This window comes from Helianthus annuus, chromosome 1 (genome assembly GCF_002127325.2).
Source record: "Helianthus annuus cultivar XRQ/B chromosome 1, HanXRQr2.0-SUNRISE, whole genome shotgun sequence".
Taxonomy (NCBI): domain Eukaryota; kingdom Viridiplantae; phylum Streptophyta; class Magnoliopsida; order Asterales; family Asteraceae; genus Helianthus; species Helianthus annuus.
Window position 1 is genome coordinate 37516682 of NC_035433.2, and position 21553 is coordinate 37538234.

Consider the following 21553-nt stretch of genomic DNA (forward strand, 5'->3'; position numbering starts at 1 on the left):
ATATTTCTTTCGTTGCAAATCTGACTTCTGCCTATAAAGAATTGACTTTCGTGTTGTTACTTCCTCTAATAGTCATCATACCATGAGAATTTCTTTCATAGTAGCAAATATTGATCCATTTCATTTCTTGGTAAATCCACACGTTACACATGCACTGTTTGTTGCGCATATGGTTCATTTGAGTTATGAAAACCATAGGAGGGCAACATTCCAATTTGTTGTTTTATCAAAAGTTCAAATATCATTTCACTATACTTGATCTTTGCATTGTAAACCGCGTTTTTACAAAGCAATGACTCTCTAATATCGAAGCAATGAGTTTCTCGAAAAACTCGAGTTTCTTTTGAAAGGTATACATGGTTTGGTTATAATCATGTCGAACTTTCTTATTTAAACTTGGTTTATTCAAAATCAGTTAACTTGCTCGCAATACATATTCCATTCAAAGTCCCATATGATGAATTGAAGCCATCATATTCAAAATAATCCCAACAAGCACCTCAATTTTCTTGAACTATAACATGCTTGTTGGTCTTCAACTTCACTGAATCATTTTCTTTAAATCACGATCACCTTGTGGTGACGTTTTCACAAAATCAGAAGCTTGCGCTAATCTCGGATTAATTATTTAGTTATTTACTTATTTTGAATCCGCTTTGTTCTATACAAACAATCTTAAACACAATTATGTGCTAAGATAAGGATACCCCATTTCATGTCCTATTTCCGTGTATCTCTTAAATAGTTCTTACAGCATCAATCGAGCCTTTCGTGATATTTATTATCATCATTGATCGAAAAACATTATATAAATTTAAAATATAAATTTTATTTATTTTATATGGAAACTTACATAAGTAATTACCTAATTTATAATATAGTATTACTATATTTAAAATTCTTGTTAAAACCATTGAGGTGCAGAATTTATATTTTACATATAAAATTATGTTTAAGGTATACTCTCATTTAGTTATTTATTATTGGTAATTCATATTAATTTTATTATTAGTAATAATATTAATAGTGATAATGTTAGTATTATTTTAAAATACTAGGGTTATTGTCAAAGACGGGTATTGGATAGCCTAGCCTTAGTTAGGCATGGACTGATCACCTATGCTTAAACAAGGCAGCACTAACCAATATCCAACCATGAGTTGAAGTATTATACTTTGTCGTTTGTCGTTAATACGATAAATGAGTTGAAGTATTGCACTTTGTCATTTATTTGGAGAATTTGATCTCGTGAGTTATCGTAAAAGTTGTATTGATCATTAACCCGGTTTTTGTGTAATTCGTTAAGGTTCGAATCTCATGACTACCATTAAGGTTTGATTTGGGTTTTACACCAATACGTATTCTATTCTGTTAAACCACCAAAAACACTCCCAACTACACCCTTACAATCAAACAAACTATTAAATCATCAGAAGATCCAGAATAATAAAGTACATGCTTAATTATCGGGAAAAGTAGAATCAAGAAATTTGTTAACTCAATCCTGCATGATGATTAGTGAGTTATTCTTCTTTTATAAACTCTTTTCTCACAGTTTGTGAGCTGTTAATTGTTTACAATACTCCAAATTATTTTCAGAATTATAACTTACAGTGATTAAGTTTATGTAATCACCAAATTACAGCCGGTATGTGGAGTATTGTATACATTACTTGATAATTGTCACCATTGGGGCAGCCATTGGGTGATATGACCATAATCACAGACACCATTGGACGTATGGGCCAATGGGTCGAGTGGTAAAGTACTGTGGGTAGTTGGTTGATATCAGAAACATTGTAAAAGATCTTACCACTGTGAATTATAATAAATGTGTCATTTTCCAGTAACTAGAATAATTCACTCAGTATTTCCCGCTGACAAAATCTTTTTAAAACGCGTTTCAGGTAATTACAATAGATTGGAGTAAGGATTGGATCCGACACTGAAGGACTTCAAGAAGTGGCTTATTTTATTAATTAAATCAACTTAAGAAATATTGTTTTCATTAAAAGCTACCTTTGTAAAACTTGGAATTTATTCCATCCATTTAAATAAAATCCGGTGTTTCTAAACTCTGATATTTTTCCTAACTCACGGTCCTGATGAAATTTCCGCTGCAATGTTTTTCAAAATAATCACCGGTACCACTGGACTGCTCACGGCACCGATTCCGGCCAGGATGGGGTCGGGGGTCGTGACATGAACCCTATCAGAGGAACAGATAATTAAAGCCAAAACTGGTTCAGAATAGTGGATCCTACATAAGCAGTGGTTTACATTAGACTTCCCCTTGAAAGTGATTCTAACAACTGATGTCTTCTATCAACTGTTGTCTACAACAACTGATGTCCATCTAAAGACTATTGAAGACTAAGTACTGATGGTTAATCTACTGCTTTGACTCAAGTACTGCTGAAGATCAAAGCACTGCTAGGGCTGAAGCAGTGGTATAAAGAAACTGTAGTTTAGCCTATCTTTGTATTTTGAATTGTAATCAGCTGTTTGACAACAATGCTTGTACTAGATCAGTGGTTGTAGTCTGTTAGGTTGTTAAGTTGTTAAGTGTCGCTTTCATGGTAACGTCAGCTTAGATGCTTCAGTGGTTTGATGTACACTATAAATAGAACAGTTTCCTCTGTTTTATTCAAGGAGTTTTCTCCTTCAATTCTATCATCTTGTGCGATCAACCATGGAGCTCAAGCTGAGGGGGAGTTTTAGTATGTAAGAATGCATGTAATCTTTTGATTATAATCTTTCGACTCTAATAAGATTCACATGTTTATGAAAACTATTGTTCCCTTGATTGTGTTTACAAAGTTTGTTTCATTTCCGCTGCATTAGAACTCTATGTTACATCCATTCATTGTTCAATTATTACAAACAAACACAATCATGAGGACCTCAGATCCTAACAATTGGTATCAGAGCCTGGACAGTCAAATTCGATCTAACAATCAATTCGACATAACAGTTCAGCTCAAAACTTATTGATACTAAGGTTGGTCGTATTTGTTGAAAAACAAAAGTAACGGATAATCACCTTTAAAGTTGGTTATTCGAAAAACTTTTGTAAAACAACCAAGATGTTACCTATCACATAGATTTCACATAACACTGATAATCTGCTATATACCACCGACGAGTGTTAAAGTTGGTAAAATTAATAGTCTCGGATTGGATATAGTCCTTCATAGATCTATGAGTGTTTGTGATGAAAACTATGTTTGGTTCCATGATTGACTGCTGCTAAGGGTTTATCTCATGTTATTAAAGACCTATGTTCAGAAAAATGGCATTTATGTCATTGGTAACATATGAGAGATGAACTAAACCTTAGGAACATAATCTTATATGTGAACAACAATCTTGAAAAACCTTCAAAAATTGAAAACAAAATTGTTTAAAAACTAAGATGAAAATCAGTAGTCTCAAAAATATGCATCAAATATAACCATGGATCAACTCAAAACTATGATAATGAAATATCAGTGTTGAAAAGAGGTTGAAACTTAGCCCAAATCTCTTGTGAGAAAAAGGGGTGAAGTCCTACAAAGGTTATATGCTTGATGCTTGGAAAACCAGATCATGTGTAATGTGAAAATTATGGCATAAGCATGTGCAAAAATGTCCAAACCTCTCAAAACATTACTGAAAATGATTCTGGATCAAGTATTCTTTCCAGTGAATGTTACAAGATTTATTAATGGAAAGGGTAAATAAGGAAAGAAGAAAAATCACAGAAACTCAAAAGTGTATTTCTCTCAAAACTTTTGAATTCAAAAGAAAAGAGTATAAATCCAAAACACTGAAGAGTCTACATGAGATTTACATACTTGGTCAATCATTTGTCATTCATCATTCATATACAATTACTGTATCAGGTAGTTCAGGTAACAAAGGTATCACCAGGTTGATTATTAATAAAATTTTTTTTCAGAAATCCTTCACAAGGTAATAAAGTTCACAAAGAACTTTCAAAACCTCTGTGAACAGGCAACTTCACAGTTACAATCATCTGACTAGGAAATGGTATCAAATAGTTGTTATGAAACTCTGATTTAAACCACTGACCATTTTCCTTAACTTGAAAATGAAGTAATTGACCTTGAAAATACACCAGATCCAATTGATGTTGTTTTCAGAAAATCTTTACTTATTTTTCTTGTAAAGTTTTTCAAATAAAACAGGATATATACTATGTTTTTAAGAATGATATATTTTGTATTTTTACTTGTTTTAGATGGTAAAAATCCAAATACCTGGCAGGATGTAAAACCCTTTTATTTTTGCCTAGGGTAATATATTCCTTGAAAATGGATCAAAAGGAGATGGTGTTAAAATCCGGATCATTTCATTCATAGACTTAAGTCTAAATCAGTAACAAGAGATGATTGTTAACAAGTTTCAAATGTTTGGCTGCATATGTTTTACTCTAAATTCTCAAAAGTTTAGAACACAAAAAATATGTAGTCAAAGTAGAATGGTAAAATCATCTGGGATACTCAATCACTGCCAAAATCTATAGAATGTTTAACACATTAAGTAGATGTGTGATAAAACCTTGAATGCAAAAACCTGTGAACTCTCTGCATTAAAAATCCCTGTAAACCCTGCTGTTGTGATAAATTCTGATAAACTTGCATTTAAAATACGCTTGTCAAGTATTTGGTTCTGTAGGTAACTCACAATCATTATCTACAGATGCTGGATATGATATTGTGGTTTCACAAGTCAAAATCATTTTCTTCATCAGAGCAGCAGATGTACAAAACAACCTCTTAAAGCTCATCCACTGATGTACAAACAGTATTTGACCAAAGTTGCTTTCTAAATCCCTAACCACTGTTTTGACTCAATCATCTGTTTGTTAAAAACTATCCACTGCTGAAAGTCAACCTCTGTTTCCTCTTTTCCTTGATAAGTACTGTTGTCAAACATCAGTGTTTCTATCCACTGATAGAGGCTATCCACTGATTGTTAAGTCACCTATTGTTTTCATTTTCCCTTTAAAAACCACTGGTACTGCTCCATTAGTGGTTTCCTAAACAACTGTCATCCATTTCCATCAGAGGTTGTCACGTGGACAGCGTTTTGACCATCAGATCTTTGTAGCCGCTGCCATGTCAGCATTCACTTTTCCTGTCTATAAAACCCTGATAAAAAACCCCAAACAAGATTCTTACTCTCGAATCGAATTCAAAATTCCTTTCTAAAACAGTTTTCCCCAAATATCTTAACAACCCTCATCGTTCTCATTTCATCTTCTTCATCTCTGATTTTATCATGGTGAAACAATCCAGTAAAACCAAACAAAAGGACTCAACCACGATTGAGATTCCATTCAAATTTTCACACAATTACTTGGGCGTATTTGACAAACCTAGTGAAACTTCAACCTTTGATTCCATCATCGACACACTTTCATCCACGAAGTACAAAACTTTGCTTACCTGCGATGCAACCGTCTACCTTGCTACTCAAAGGGTGTCACACCCCAACCGATGGCGGAATCATCGGGGCATGGCACTGAGCGAATCAGATTGTCCAGAAGTTTCCACAAAAACTATCATTACCATTCAGTTTAAATAATACGTCCCATACCGTATCCCAAATATTAAAACAAATTATTACAGGTAACAACTAGTCAAATGTTCTGTTCCGACAACTCAGATTCAAATATAAATATAAAAATTGTTCAAATGCTTCTAGAGACTCGATCTGTAAGATCTACAGACAACTATGCTCTAGACGCTTATTCTAAGCTCGCCTTCCTAGCAGATAAGCATCCTAATTGCCTGTCACATACGTTAAAATAAAGTCAATACATAAAATGTAAAGGTGAGCATACAAGTTTGATATAGCATATAGAGTTCGAAATAGTTTACGCATAACCAACACGTACACAGAGGAAAACGAAGCATGTTAATTATCGACATGGAACTATCGACACCAATGACTGCGGGTTGACTGCCCGAGGCAGTTCGCAATACATGATTACCACCGTAATCCATGCAAGTAATTGTCCTTAACAACCCCCGTGTGAACGGGTGCTGAGTCCAAACTATAGTACTATCGTCGTTAAGGCAGGTAGACAGCATTCCACGTGTAAACATAACAACAAGCATTCATTTAGTCACGTAATACATGCAGAACGGTTAGCGTTTGAAAAATTGAGTAGTGTGTTCGATCGTGATTTAGATAAGTAACGTATGTAACACCCAAAAGTGCTAAAGCAAAAAGGGTTCGAGTATACTCACAGCGATTGATGGATTGAAGGGAGCGCTTGAGAGTAGGGTTAGCATGAATAGTTTGATAGCATAATGATGAGTAACGCGTAAAACGATTACAAGTGTTGATGGGTCGAACAGCCTGGTCGATCGAACGGTAGGTTCGATCGGACGGGCTGTTCGTTCGGTTTGACAGTCCGTTCGGAAAGCCTGTTCGGTCGGCCGGTAGGCTCGATCGGTTGGGCTGTTCGAGTGGATTGATTCTTCCTTTGAGTAGGATGTGGTTGTGTATGATGGCTTGAGCTTTTGAAGTTTTCGTTGTGGTATTTGAGAACATTGAAGTGTCCTTACCCTTTCAGGTCGATCGATCGAACGGGTAGTTCGATCGGCCGGCTTAACCGATCGGCCGGCTTAACCGATCGGCTAGGTGCTTCAGTAGTGAGTCCTCAGCAGGATGTCACCTGATCGGACGGCATGTCGATCGGTTGGCACTCCAATACGTCGAGCGAGTTGAAAATCAATTAAGTGTTGAAGCATAGTATCTTATGATCCGAAGAGTAATTCAACCCAAACCGTAGTTCGATCGAACAACACTTCGTTCAATGCTAGACTTCATGAAATTGTTAAAGTGTGGGGCCATGTGCTAGCCGATCGGCTGGCCTGGTCGATCGGCTGACATGTCCGATCGGTTGGGCTGTTCGTTCGAACAACCTGTCCGATCGGTCAGCATCCTGACCTGGTCGGCCTGTTCGTCTAACTCTTGGCAGTTCTGATGGTTTGACGTTATATCGAAGTATTTTGACAACAAGTTGAACCATGGAACCTTCGTTCTTACTTGTTTCCCCTGCTCGGACAGGAACCACCCAAGTCCGGCCGGTGAACGGTTCAGAACGGAGTTTATAGTTTAACCCGAAATCGGTGAACCTCGTAGATAGAATCCGAATCCTGAACCACACAACTATTAGAATGATTAGTGAGTTGGCTCAAGCTCCGTTTCTACCGGTTTGAAGGCATTGAGTGTAAAAGAGTTGAAAGAAAGTTGGAAAATCCATCTTTCAATTCTTTACATCGCGTAAATGTTTAGATCTAGGATAGATCTTTGTTCGTTTATGTGGAAATCGGTTAGATCTAAGCTACTCTTGGTGGATTGAGGCCAAAACATGAAGTTCTTCAAGAACACCAGGATGACATCATCCTAGAATGCTTGAATCTTGGTGATTTCAAGGTTAAAATTTAAGATTTGAAAGATAGAAAGGTGTAGGAGCGTGTATTGATCAAGGAAGTACAAGATTTAGGATGAAATCTTACCGGGATTGAGAGAAATCTGAGAGAAGAAGGGGAGCATGAGCTGGTCGGTCAGAGAGTTTCCAAAAGTGGAAAGAATGACAATGACAGGGCTATTTATAGGCTTCCCAAAGAGGAAAGGGCTGGCCGATCGGCCAGGCATCCTGATTGGACAGCCTGCTCAATCGGACAGTCCGTCCGATCGGCTGGGCTGTTCGATCGGCTAGGAGCCTGATCGATCAACAGCCTGTTTCGAGCGTTCGGTGCGACGATTTCTGATATTTCGATTTTGATTGAAGACGATATGAATACGCTAGAGTTTCCTATTCAAATTACTTTTAATCCCAACCACTATATCTACATACAAGCAACTATATCTTGTACTGTCCCTTCTCCACTAATTATTATAATTCGATTTCGATTGAGTTTGATTGAGATTCGAGTTTCGATTCGATTGATCACCACACATAGCATAAAGTAAACACGCACAAGTAACACATAAGGCACACACACACGTTTAACAATACCGAAGTTCGCGTAATTCGAGTTTCGAGTTTGATGATGATTCGGTTAGCTTGATTATTGATTGATTGACTTTATCGCATTGTTACTTCCTATTATTCACAGTCGTAAATCGCTTCGCGTCGATAAACATTCGATTACTTTAATTACTTTGATTACTTTGATTACTTTGATTAACAATACTTACTACACATAATACAACTAACGAAAATGCACAAATAAAATAGACTAACTATAGTCAAAGAAGTCAATCTTGACTTTGACTTTGACATTCGGTAACACGGGGTGTTACAAAGGGAATTTTGGAAAAATGCAACTCTTGAAACGGTGGATAAAAAGGTTGTAGCTATAAATTCCTCAATAAAGAGAGTCAAATTCTCTATCACAACTCAATCTATTTCTGAAGTTTTTGAACTCAACAATATTAAAGGTAAAAATTCTTTTCCAAAAACAGAGTATCAAAATGATTTTCAAGAAAGAGGTTATGAGGAGCAAATGAAGAAAGATACTCTGTAGAAAGGCAGCTTTCCTCCTGCCATGAGATTTTTCTTTCACACTCTTCTTATGTGTGTATCTAATAAAACCACGGGATTCAATGAAATTCCATTAAAAATTCAGTACTTGGGGTATGCTATTTTGCAAGGAGAGAATTTTAATTACTCCCAAGAAATTTTTAATAACTTGGCCAAAAATGTTGATAAAAAGGCCTTCCTATTATTTCCTAGATTTTTGAGTTGTTATTTTAAGAAAATGTTTTCAGAAGATAATGCCCATGTGCTAATACAGGGTGCTTCTATTCAAATACACAGTTTAACTGCAGAAACATTCACAAGGATGTTAAAGCCTTCCAAAACACAAGCAGAGGTACCTGAGCAGACATTAGCAGCTACCACTGCTCCTCAGGTATCTGCTGTTGAGCCTACTTCTCCAGGTGATCGTAGTAGCACAACCACTGCTATGAAACCCACAACTGTCATTACCAAAAAGCCCAAAAAGAAATCATCCAAAAAGCCCCCCAAACCCAAATCAAAGGTAACTTTGGAAGATGAGATCCCAGAGCCACTGCCAGTGACAACACAAATGTCACCAACAACCACTGCTGCTACTTCCTCACAGTAGATGGAAGAAAGATCTCCACCCTCGCCTCAAACTCCTCCTGCATCTTCACAAAAAGATCAGGTTGTAAACATAGGGACACCAAATTATGATGCTCTGGAATCACTTGATTCCATCATCCACAGCCCACTTCCCTGGGCAAATTCTCTTTCCACCCCTAACCTCACCTCACAAATTCCACCATCAATAAAGCCTTTTTGGAAGCAGTTGATATTGCCCAGACACAAATCAGTTCTTCTCAATCACCTGTCAATGAGAATATACATCAACAAGTGATTGAGTCTGGTGTTTCTATCACTATTAACCCACCAACAACAAATGAGGAGGCTACACTGCTGGAATTACCTAAAATTCCAGTCAGTAGTTCAAGTGGAGCAGCAACTACAAATGTTGGATCAACAGATCTACATTTGGCCAGTTGTTTCATTAATCAGACTCCCTTGAAGGCAATTCCTTCCATAACACCACTGATATCCACCAGTGAGTTTGTTATGACCACTGGTACCATCAAAAGGTTATCAAGTGTTGAAGGAAGAAGACCCCAGTACCAAGAACAAGGGGCATCGATGAATGACTTTTAGAATTCGTTCCCTAAGTCAAACATTGATACAACCACTGCAGGTGGGAAATCAGATGATCCCATTAACTTGGGTGATGGTTTGAAATATCAGGAATTGACGGAGAGGGTAGACAGAATTGATTCAACTGTTACAGATATCAAGACAATGCTGCAACAGTTGTTAAATTCACAAAAGTCCTCACCCACTACTGCACCAACCACTGCTGTTCCAATTCCAGCACCTGCACCACAACCTACACCTAAGGCAAATGAGTTATGGAACTTGTTTCAACCTATGCTCATCCAACAAAGAGAACTGGCAGATCAGCAACATGAGATACATGTTCAAAAGCTGAGAAACATGATGGAAGCTAGGTTTAAAAATACCCAAGCTGACATCAAGGCTATAAAGGCCCACATACTAAACACCACTGGCACTGCTCCTCCACCGATCTCTTTATTGATAAGCTACCACCAGATAATGCCAAAAAGGGGGAGAAGATTAAGGAGTGGAAGAAAAAGGGAATTGAAGATGGTCTTTATATTTAACTAGAAAAAGATAGCATGACTAAAGACATTCCCTTGCCAGATGGTAGTAAAGAGATTGATGCTTCCAAACCACTTTCCAAAAGCCCCAAACATCAAACTTCCACCCAAACAGCTGTTGTAACATCTGCTGTATCAACATCTGTTGGTACTTCAGTGGTTTCATCAGTTGTTAAACCAAACATCACCACTTCAACATGCACCACAATCACTGGCTTACCACTACCATCAAAGATCACTTTACCACCAAAAACATCATTATCACCACCTTCACCTCCTGCTAAAAAGCAGAAGACAACAGATGTTACAACATCTGTTGTAGTGACAACAGGGGCTGAAATACCAGTTGTTTCAACTACTGTTAGTCAATCACTTATCACCTCAAAGGTTTCTTCAAAAGCCATGATTCCATTTGTACCAAAGACTGATTCAAAAACACATTCTCCTAAAAAGGTGTATACTAGAAAAGGGAAATTTCAAGTGCATGATGATGATATACCAGCACCTGTTCTTATTTTATCCGCTCCGTATAATGTCATTAAGCCACGACCATTCATACCACCAACTCTAGCAAATCCAATAAAAGATCCAAAAATTCTTGAAGGTTATGACCCTGCTGATATTACACCAATAGCTGTAACTTATCCACTAGAACTGGAAGCTGTAAAGAACGAAATGAGACAATTCTACACAGAGGATGATCCTTCAAAAAAAAAAAAATTTCCTTCATTAATTGGCTACAGGGATCCAGCCAACATCGATGAATATTTAAAAGTCAAAGTCAAGCAAGCTAATACCAGAGCCAGACTTGAATGTCAAGGGAAAAGTGACAATGAAATTTCAAGTTATACACAGTTTTTGCTCACTAAGGTCAAAATATTGGAAGATTATGCTAGAGACCTGAGCAAAGAAATGTCTAATTTGCCACCAGACGTTGACCTACAAAAGGAAATGAGAAAGGATTATCTTGCATTCTTCGTGAAAGAATTTTTTATCCAGCTAAAGAAGAACAATTCAGTGAATGGCCACTCATTGCCTTAAAGCATGAGGTGAACAGAATTGAGAGGATCAAGAACAATCCAGGAATGAAAAGGTCAGCACCAAACTGGAGTAAATACAAAAGAGCCATTGATGATCTTATCTTGGATTATAAAGAAAAGAAGCAAGAATTGGTGGATGCAAAGTTCGGAACTGCCAAAGCCATAGCAAAGTAGACAAGGCAATATACAGATGAGGCTTATGAAAGGCTAAGGAAAAGAAGGATGACAGATCCTAACATACCAGAGAAGCCTGACTACAAAAAGCCAAAACAACAGATCAATACTTCTGAACCACTGTTCACATCAGCAGATATCTCAGTCATTGAGTTAAATCAAAGAAAGAGACAAGAGCAGATTGAAAAAGAAACTGCAGAAGATGTAACTGCTGCAAATGACATCATAAAAATGGCTTTCAAACAAATGACAGCTGAAAATTCTGAACTAGCAAAAGCTCAGGGTACTGAACAACAAATTCTCACAAGGCCATAATCTCCAAACTCATCAGCAAATAAACCTCTCCCAAGAAACCCATTGGGTTCAAAAATACTAAAATGGATGTCTGATCAAAAGATCCATGTATTGACACTGCTCAGATCCAATGGAAAAGTCAAGCACATATCAAGGGAACAAGCACTGGGCCTGGGTGTGGAAGATCTACAAGATCTCCTTGAGCTTGTACTTTGCAGGGATAAGGATGATACAAGTTCCATGGATTTTGAATTGCAATTTAAAGGACAAGTTAGGGAACTTCTGATGAGGCAATAACGATCTAGAATAATGAAGAGTTTTGGCATTATCTGTTCCAGGGGGAGATTGTTAGGATTGAACCCTATCAGAGGAACAGATAATTAAAGCCAAAACTGGTTCAGAAAAGTGGATCCTACATAAGTAGTGGTTTACATTAGACTTTCCCCTTGAAAGTGATTCTAACAATTGATGTCTTCTATCAACTGTTCTACTACAACAACTGTTGTCTACAACAACTGCTGTCTACAACAACTGATGTCCATCCATAGACTATTGAAGACTAAGTACTGATGGTCAATCTACTGCTTTGACTCAAGTACTGCTGAAGATCAAAGCACTGCTAGGGCTGAAGCAGTGGTATGAAAAACTGTAGTTTAGCCTGTCTTTGTATTTTGTATTGTAATCAGCTCTTTGACAACAGTGCTTATACTAGATTAGTGGTTGTAGTCGGTTAGGTTGTTAAGTTTCGCTTTCATGGTGACGTCAGCTTAGATGCTTCAGTGGTTTGATGTACACTATAAATAGAACAGTTTCCTCTGTTCTATTCAAGGAGTTTTCTCCTTCAATTCTATCATCTTGTGCGATCAAACATGGAGCTCAAGCTGAGGGGGAGTTTTATATGTAAGCATGCATGTAATCTTTTGATTATAATCTTTCAACTCTAATAAGATTCACATGTTTATGAAAACTATTGTTCCCTTGATTGTGTTTACAAAATTTGTTTCATTTCCGCTGCATTAGAACTCTATGTTACATCCATTCATTGTTCAATTATTACAAACAAACACAATCATGAGGACCTTAGATCCTAACAAGGTTAAACTACCAGAAACAATCGATATCACATTTTCTTCATCATCCGATGAAGACAGTGTTCAGTCCGAAGTTGTTATAAATGTGGTTGAAAATGTTTTGAAATCTGACAGTGACTCAACTGAGGACGAAGAATGCTTTCGGACAAATACATTCTGAAATCAAAATCCAAAAACAACTTAAGTGAAGAACCTACTCTTGTGATGTACAAGATGTCGGGATCGGATAAGTTGTATTCAGATCTTGAGTTTCCACTGGAGAATGTGAATGTCGACAAATTGAAAAATGTGTTTAAATTGGTTGAGATTGATGTTTGTGAAATTGAAGTTTTGAAACAGTCAAAGAGACAATCAAACTTTGAAAAAGACAAATCTTACTACAAAAAACCTGTTGTACCACCACGTTTTTCTAACAACAATCAAAACAAATGGTCGGGTGGTTATCAGGGTGGTAAGAATAATCAAAGAAGGAACTTTCAAAACAAGAAATTTGTTGAGAAAAAGGTGTTTGTGAAAAGCTCGAGTTCTCATTCTGAGAAAGAGTCTGAAATTTTTTCAAAAACAAATAAAGAATTCTTTGAAAAGAAGGCATCACAGCCTCAGACCGAAGGCATAAGTCGGGTAGTTGATACCCGTACATGCTATAAGTGCAACAAAGTTGGACATATCGCATGAAAGTGTACCAACTTAAAGCCTAAGTCTGTGGCTGTCAAAAGTTCGAAGAAGAAAGACGATGTAAAAGGCAAAGCTCCAATGGGTGTTGAGAAGAAAGTTTTGAAAAATGAAAACACGAAGGTCAATACTGAACCCGTAAAAAGGTTGGTAAATAAAACTGACAAGTTTTACAAACGGGTTGCTTCGTCTCAACAAACTTGGAAGCCAAAATCTGTTGAAAAGAAAGCAAGTTCTCCAAAACCAAAGGTTTCTGAGACGGCAAAACAATCATCTTTCACCACACCGGTAAAGATGAATGTTCCTTTGGATTACTATGAAAAACTGGAGAAACAAAAGTCTACTGATTCTGAAAAGAAGTATGTTGCAAAGAAAGACCAATCATCTGGTCAACCTCTTAAAAACGATTTCTTTTTATACAAAGAGGTTGAGATTGGGTCTGAGAAAGCTTAAAAATGAACGACAAAAATTTTCCACCTTTGTTTACCAAGAGAACTATCATTAATGAAAAGCTACCTGAGTCGATGGAGGCTTGGGTTGCTTCAGAATCTCACTAAATGTTTGTGATATGTGCAGGAGCTTCCGAGATCCATCTCACGTTGGATAATGGATAGTGGAGCTTCTCGGCACATGACAGGGATAAAAGCCCTGCTGTACGATGTGAGAGGATTTAATGGAGGCTATGTCGGTTTTTCTGGAAACCAGGGAGGTCGTATCATTGGTGAGGGAACTTTATCGAATGGGATAATCACGTTTGAAAGAGTAAACTACATCGCCGAGCTGGAAAACAATCTTCTGAGCATATCTCAAATTTGTGATCGTATGTACTCGACGCACTTCACAGATAAGGAATGTATGGTCTTGAAGCCGGGGTTTGTCGTCCCCGAAGAGTGGGTCATCATGAGAGCTCCAAGAGTCGACGATCTGTACGTGTTGGACATGAGTGTAGCCACTACTACCACGGGTCAGACTCACTACTTCATGTCACGAGCCACTGAAAAGAAATCGCAACTGTGGCATCAAAAGATGGGCCATATTCATCTGAGAAAAATGAACTACCTGGTGCACACTGACTTAGTAAATGGTGTTCATCTGAAAGGTTTTCATCTTGAAGGGGAGTGTATTAGTTGTGTCAAAGGTAAGCAGCGAAAGAAATGCCACCCTGGAAAGAAGATGAACTCAATCTCGAGGCCGTTGGAGAGACTTCACATGGATCTCTTTGGTCTGGTGAATGTCAAAAGCATAACGTGTGATCTCTACTGCCTAGTAGTCACAGACGACTTTTTGAGATTTTCATAGGTAACGTTCCTGAAGACAAAAGATGAGACATTTGAGAGTTTGATGACACTTTTCAGAAAGAATGAGAGCTTGTACCGAACTCGAAAGTGATAACGGTACTGAATTTAAGAACAATAGAATGGAAGAATATTGTGATGAAAGAGGTATTCTGCAAGAATTCAGCGCACCATATACTCCACAGCAAAATGGAGTCGCTAAGAGGAAAATAGAACGCCGATAGAAACGGCCAGGACGATGCTTGCTGATTCCAAATTACTGATCAATTTTTGGGCAGAAGCAGTGTCAGCCGCTTGCTATACGCTCAACTGGGTTCTTACGGTGAAAAAGTTCAATAAGACATGTTTCGAGCTGATTAACAACCGCAAACCTAACCTGAAGTATCTGGAACCGTTCGGGTCTCCCTGCACAATTCTAGAACGTTATGGCAAATTTGGTCCAAAGCGCATTGAAGGAATTTTCGTGGGTTATGCAAGTCCAATGAAAAGAGTCTTTATTCCAAAATTCAAGCAGATCATCGAAGCACATAATGTTGAGTGTCAAGGTTATACAATGCCACCTCAGAATCCCGGTGACACATGGTGCTTCAATTACGATACTCTGTGGGACTCATTCGAGTTAGAGGAAGAACCAGAGTTCTTTGATGAGTTGGATATTCTAAGAGAATATGAATCATCACAAGAAAGATTCCCAGCAGAATCTTCTAGACGTCAATACCAAACTTCCAATGACGATGAAGCTGGTCCAAGCAATACTGGAGAACATGATGATGCTCAGCAAACTCTGACATCTTCGGAACGTGAACAAGCTCCTGACAATCAGACGGCAGTCAACGATAATTTAGAATCTGATGATAGGCCAATATTCGATCGTGGTGACTCAGAGTCTGAGGGGGAGCAATTCCAGTCTCAAGATCAGACAATTCCAGTCAGTGAACAAGTCACAGACCAAAACATTATGAATTTGGAAAGTGATATGATCCCCTAACAGCTCACCAAAAATATGTTTATAAATAGTTTACATTTACTGCATTTCATTTCATTTTAGTTTAACATTCAAAACCCAAAAAGATTTTACATTTCTGCTTTGTTTTATCGACAAACCAAAGTTGAAAGCTAACCTTAAGATTCACAATTTGAAGCAGATGCAGGAAGTTTCTAAGCTGGACAGATGGGTTGGAGCTTATCATGGTTAACCTGAGAAAATGCAAAGTCATTACAAGATTATTAAGTTGAAACTTGTAATTTTCAGAAAAATGGTTGAAAAAGATTGAATAAAACGTCAGTATGATTTGTTTCGGGTCAACCAAGGTCATTAAGTTGGACTTGGTCGACAAATTAAGTGCCTAGGGTCATTAATTTGTACCTAGATACTTAAGTGGATTCTTAAAAACTGATAGAAATCAAAGTCAAAAGGTCAGAAGGTCAAACAAATGAAAGAGGTGAACTTGGCTCGGGCGGCAACCCGATCGAACAGTTGTTCATTCGGACAGCACTCCAATTCAATGACACTATAAATAGGGAGTCAAGGGTTCAAGTCAAACTTTTCAATAGTTCGATCGATCACCCTATTCTCTCTCACACTTTGTCTCATTTGATCTGATTTCTTCACATTTTCTTTGCACAAGTACATTAGATCGTTGGTTCGCACAACATTCTCAATGGCAAAGGTATCTTTTCATATTCAAATCTGTTAAAAATTGATGATTTTGATGTTTGTACTTCATGACGTCATCTGTCAGTGCTCTAATGCTAGTTCTAGGAAGTTTTAGGAATTGTTGATGAGATTTAAGCACTAGGTTTTGATCGCAATGATTAGATCTACAGATTTGCCGGTCCAATTTGTGTCATAACTTGTTTAAATCTAGCAGATCTGATATTAGACCATGATGGCAGTCGGATAGATTTTTGTCAAATTAAACTCTGTTTAGGCCAAATTAGAATACAATGAACATAGGGTTTTGATCGCGATGAGATTCTCTACATAGATCTATGTTCAATTTGATGTTTAGACTTAGGAATTTTTTTGAGTGTTCTTGAATGTTCTTGAAACGAGGTGCTAACCGATCGGGTGGCAGTGCTGTTCGATCGGGTGACCATCTGACCTCTTGAATGTTTACTTGATAAAATTTTCTAAGTGTTTGTACCTAGGAATCTGTGCATTATCTGTTACATTAGTTGATGCTTTGAAATGTGTGCCTTCATCTGTTCATCTGTGTTTTTGAAAAAGGTGCAATCCGTTCGGGTAGCAATGCTGTCCGATCGGACAGCAATCCGATCGGACAGTCACTAAATTCCAAAAGCATTCACTATTCATGAATAAGGTGGTAATCTGATCGGACAGCATCTGCAATTCGATCGGACAGCCACTAAACGACAAAACACTTCAACTGTTTCAAGTTTGCCAAAATTGAAGTGGCAACCCGATCGGACAGCACTCCGATCGGGTGGTCATCCAATACATATACAGTTAACTATGTTGACTTCGTTATTGCACAAAATGGCATTCCGATCGGACAACCATCCGATCCATTAGTACTGTCACATAGAGAGTTCCAGAGTTAGAAAAATTTTGAAGGTTTTCAAAATTTTTATCATTCATCTCTATGTCCTGAACCTTGTGCATAATGATTTAAGATGAATATTTTTTGCAGGGAAAAGGAAAAGACTGGGACAAGGGTCATAACGTATATTGTTTGTTAGATGCAACAAATACAGAGAATACAGTGGTTGAGGAGATATCCAAATGATTTAAGATGAATCTCATGTGAGAACATTCTGGAACTCCGCAAGATACGAAGAAGCTGATAAGATGATTCATTCTGCTGTAAGAAAGAAGGATGAAAAAGGAAATGATATAGACTTGGAAATTTAGTTTGGTGTTGAAGATCTTAGACGAGTCTTAGACTTAGGTGATAGTGACAATGATCCCACCATCATTCTCGAATGTCTAGCTAAAGGATTATGGTGCAGAATGGGATTCACGGGGAGTATCAATGGAAAGATGATAAAAACAATGTTCTCTAGTGCTTACAGGTTCATGATTCACTGTGTGATACATGCTCAATCTCATAGGAAGGGAACATACGACGAAGCATCCGATTACATCATGAACACAATCATATGTCTGATACTGAATAGACCTTACAATGTTTCACAAGTGATTTTTGAAACAATGTTCTCTAGGGCTGGAAGTGATAAATATATCATGTATCCAAGGTTCATCATGATGATGATTGACGATCAGTTCAAGGATATTCCAAAGAATAATGGTGATATTTTGGGTCTGAGAAACATGACATCTGAAACCATTACTAGACTGACCAAAGGAACTGATGAAAGAGTTAAGGGAATGATATGTAAAATCAGCAGGCTAGCATATGTTGCTCCAGAAAATGATAGATGGAGACATGAGAAAAGTGATTCTGATAATGAAGACGAAAGCATGAGTGAGATGGTTGAGAAGAAAACTAGATGGTGGTTTGTAAGAGATGGAAAAAGAAAAAGAACGCCGAAGACGTCCCCTGCAGTTTCTATTCCAAAGGAACCAGTTCCGAATATTGTAGTAAAGGGTATAGTGAAAGGGGGAGTTATAAGGCAGTTAGAACTTTAATTTGTTATATGTTTCAAATAAATTTGTCAATGCTTGTTTTGCAGGGCCTTCTGTAGAGCCACAACAAAGATTGGTGGATGTAACAGTGATAGATCCTTCAAGCATTCCACAAGAAAGTATTGATCTGGCAAAGGTAACATTGGAATAATTCATACAGATCAATGAAGTTGTAGGTGCTACTCAGAAAGATCAAAGTTCAAATGTTCAAGCTGAAGTTGTCAAAGCTGCAAAGCCTGAAGGTGAGGTTCAAGATGATTCAAGTGAAGATGATTCTGAGGCTACTCAGTCAGAATCGGAATGGACCCAACAACACTTGGAAGAGGCAAGGCACAGTTAAAGAAGAAGCCTACAAAGAAGCAAAAAGGATCTGATGAAGAAGATTCTACTTATGTGCCACCTGATGAGCCAAAGAAGCAAAGAGCAAAGCGAAAGTCAGTTCAAACAGGTGTGATTCCTAGAAGAGTACGGGCAAAGAAAACTGGTGCTGAATTGCCTAAAAGCAAAGATGAAAAGAAAGAAAAGCATGTTGAAACATCAAAGGTTGCTGAAGCAGAAAAGAGTCAAAGTGTTGAGATTCCAAAAGAAGCAGAGGTGCAGAATGTTGAAGTACCGGAGGTTGAAATTCAAAAGAAAAGTGTTGGTGATGATTATGTTGAGATTACGGGATTCAAGGAAGCTACACCTCCACTACCTCCACCACAAGATCAACCTGAATCCTCTCAACAAAGGAATACAACTTTTGAAAATCTATTTGGAGATTCTCCACCTGCAACTGGAGTATTCAGAGAAGATATTCCAGAAGAATACTATGATATGTTCAACAATGAAGCTGTGAAAGAATTATCAAAGAAAATTGCTGAACTAGAAAAGGAGAAAGCTAAAGCTGAAGCAGAGCGTGACGCTTTAAAGAAGCAGATTGAAGAGCTGATGAAAGTAAGTGATCAAATTAGAATGGTCTTGATAGATCAAGAAGAAAAGATAGAGAAGATGGAAGATGATGTTGAAGATAACACAAAGCTCTTTAATGTCATGCAAGAAGAAATTTCTGAGATGAATAAAAAGCTAGCAAAGATGAACGATATCAATTAGACATTGAATCAGTTGATTAGTGAACTTTCTGAAGCATCAGTGAATGAAATGAAAGCTATGAAGCTGGAGATGGAAGCCATGAAGGCTGACAAAGTGATGAAGGATATTCAGCTCAACATGCTATATGCTGTCATGGAAAGTCATCTGAAGATTGATGTTCATGCTGCTTTCAATGAGATTGAAGTAAAGAGAGCTGAAGATCGCAGAGTTGAACGAGAAAGGCGACTGGCTGAAGAAGCTACACGAAAGAACATAAGTGTTATTGAGGAAACTCAAGAAGCTGGTGGTTCTTCAAGCCAGATTGATGTGGAAATGACCGAAGCTGAAGCAAATCCTCAAGGATTTGTGCTAGTTGGTGAGTCTTCTGAGTCATTTGATCTTAATGATATTCTTCGCTGAGTAAATGTTTTGCAAAAGAAGAAGAAGGCGAGAGAAATGTTATTGTTGGAATGGAAAAAGGAAGAAGAAGTAGAGGAAGAAACACAAAGTTTTATTCTTATTGGTAAAGCTTCCTCAGTACCTTACAACATAAAAGAGATTGTTCGCCAAATCAAAGTTAAAGAAAGGCGAAGAAAAGCTAAGATAGCTCGAGGAGAGATTGTTGATGATGATTCTGATATAGAATTATTTGGTGATGAAGAAGAAGATGAAGATGATAATGACGATGATGACAAGTCTGATAAGAAAGATGATAAAGACGACAAGAAGAATGATGATGATGATCAAGGTTCGTCTGGGTTACTGATTGAGAATCCGAATGTTCAACAAAGGATTGAAGAGTTTCTGAATGATGAAATCAATGAACAGGAGGGTGATCTACATCATGAAGCTTCTACATTTGGGAAACAGCCCGATGATTAGGTATTCCTCACAAATCCAACTGTTAATTACTTACATGCTCAACATGAGGGGGAGCTTGAGGTTCTGAGGTCAAGGGCAGAAATGTTGGAAGAGTTGGGTTTAGAGGATGGAAAATTTAAGTTCGACATCGAAGATGAGAGACCTCAGTCACCTGAAAGGGAGTTTGAGTTTAGGTATGCTCGTGAAGCTGATCACTACAATGATGTTATTGTTGAAGATGCTTTAGATTCCTCTGATGAAGAGACTGATTTTCATTATTCTGGAGTTGATGAGACATTTCCTTCTCTGGCGGAAATGTTTAAAGATCACAACGAAGATGAAGTTAGGAGAAAGATTGTAGAAAAGATAACTACTGAAGCTGTTCCAGAAACCATCCCAAGAGAAAATTTAGCTAAAGAAAGGAAAAAGTGGTTCAAAGTGATGTCGAAGGAAAGAAAGTCTCTTAGGGAACTTCAGTTCTTCACACACAACAAAGACATCTCATGGGGTGACATTTTATCGTGGGGATATCTGGAAGATCTGAAGGTCTACGCCATTCGAAGGGAACAGGGTGTGCAGTATTTTGAATTTCTGTCAGACATAAGGACCCTCCCGTGGTGGGATGTAGATGAGTTGGTTAAGACAAAGAACATCAAGTAGTTTTATCATGGTTTGGAAGTGAAACAACATGATCAACGCTTATGGAACTATGTGAAGTTGCAGGCTAAGGCTAGATATCCCGACTGGAAGCCACAACGTCCAAAATGAATTGTCACTATGTTGGAGAATGGAGAAAAAGATATAACTCTGGATATCAAGCCTCCAAGATGTTTGAAGAATGTAGGATCGGATTTCGACCTAAACGAGTCGTTCGGAAGAGCTCAAATCCGTTTCAGAGGCGGAAACAAAGTAACGGACGTGAAAACAGCTTGAATCATTCTTTAAACCTCTTGTATATTGATTTTACAGCGTTTACAGTTACAAGGAATACCGGCAATACCTCGGTATCAAATCTGGAAATTGTTACAAATGAAAATGATAACTAGCCTATATATATTGTTGTTGGTTCGCTAATAAGACATCAACCATAAAAGCGAACCACCTGCCATACACTAAAAGCGAACCTCCCATGTTAAATGCATGCATAAGCGAACCACTCAATTTCATAAAAGCGAACCCATACAAAAC

At 37.7% G+C, this 21553-nt stretch overlaps 2 protein-coding genes across 2 annotated transcripts; both read left to right on the forward strand.

Annotated features, from left to right (window-relative positions):
- The first annotated feature begins 18733 nt into the window (after positions 1-18733).
- On the forward strand, positions 18734-19525 carry LOC110871921 (myosin heavy chain, clone 203-like). Its single transcript, XM_022120717.1, has one exon. It carries the CDS (start codon positions 18734-18736, stop codon positions 19523-19525), a length of 792 nt encoding a protein of 263 aa, XP_021976409.1.
- Positions 19526-19960: 435 nt separating this feature from the next.
- Positions 19961-20386, forward strand: LOC110872007 (pheromone-processing carboxypeptidase KEX1-like). Its single transcript, XM_022120794.1, has one exon. The coding sequence runs from the start codon at positions 19961-19963 to the stop codon at positions 20384-20386; it is 426 nt and encodes a 141-aa protein (XP_021976486.1).
- The last annotated feature ends 1167 nt before the right edge of the window (positions 20387-21553 follow it).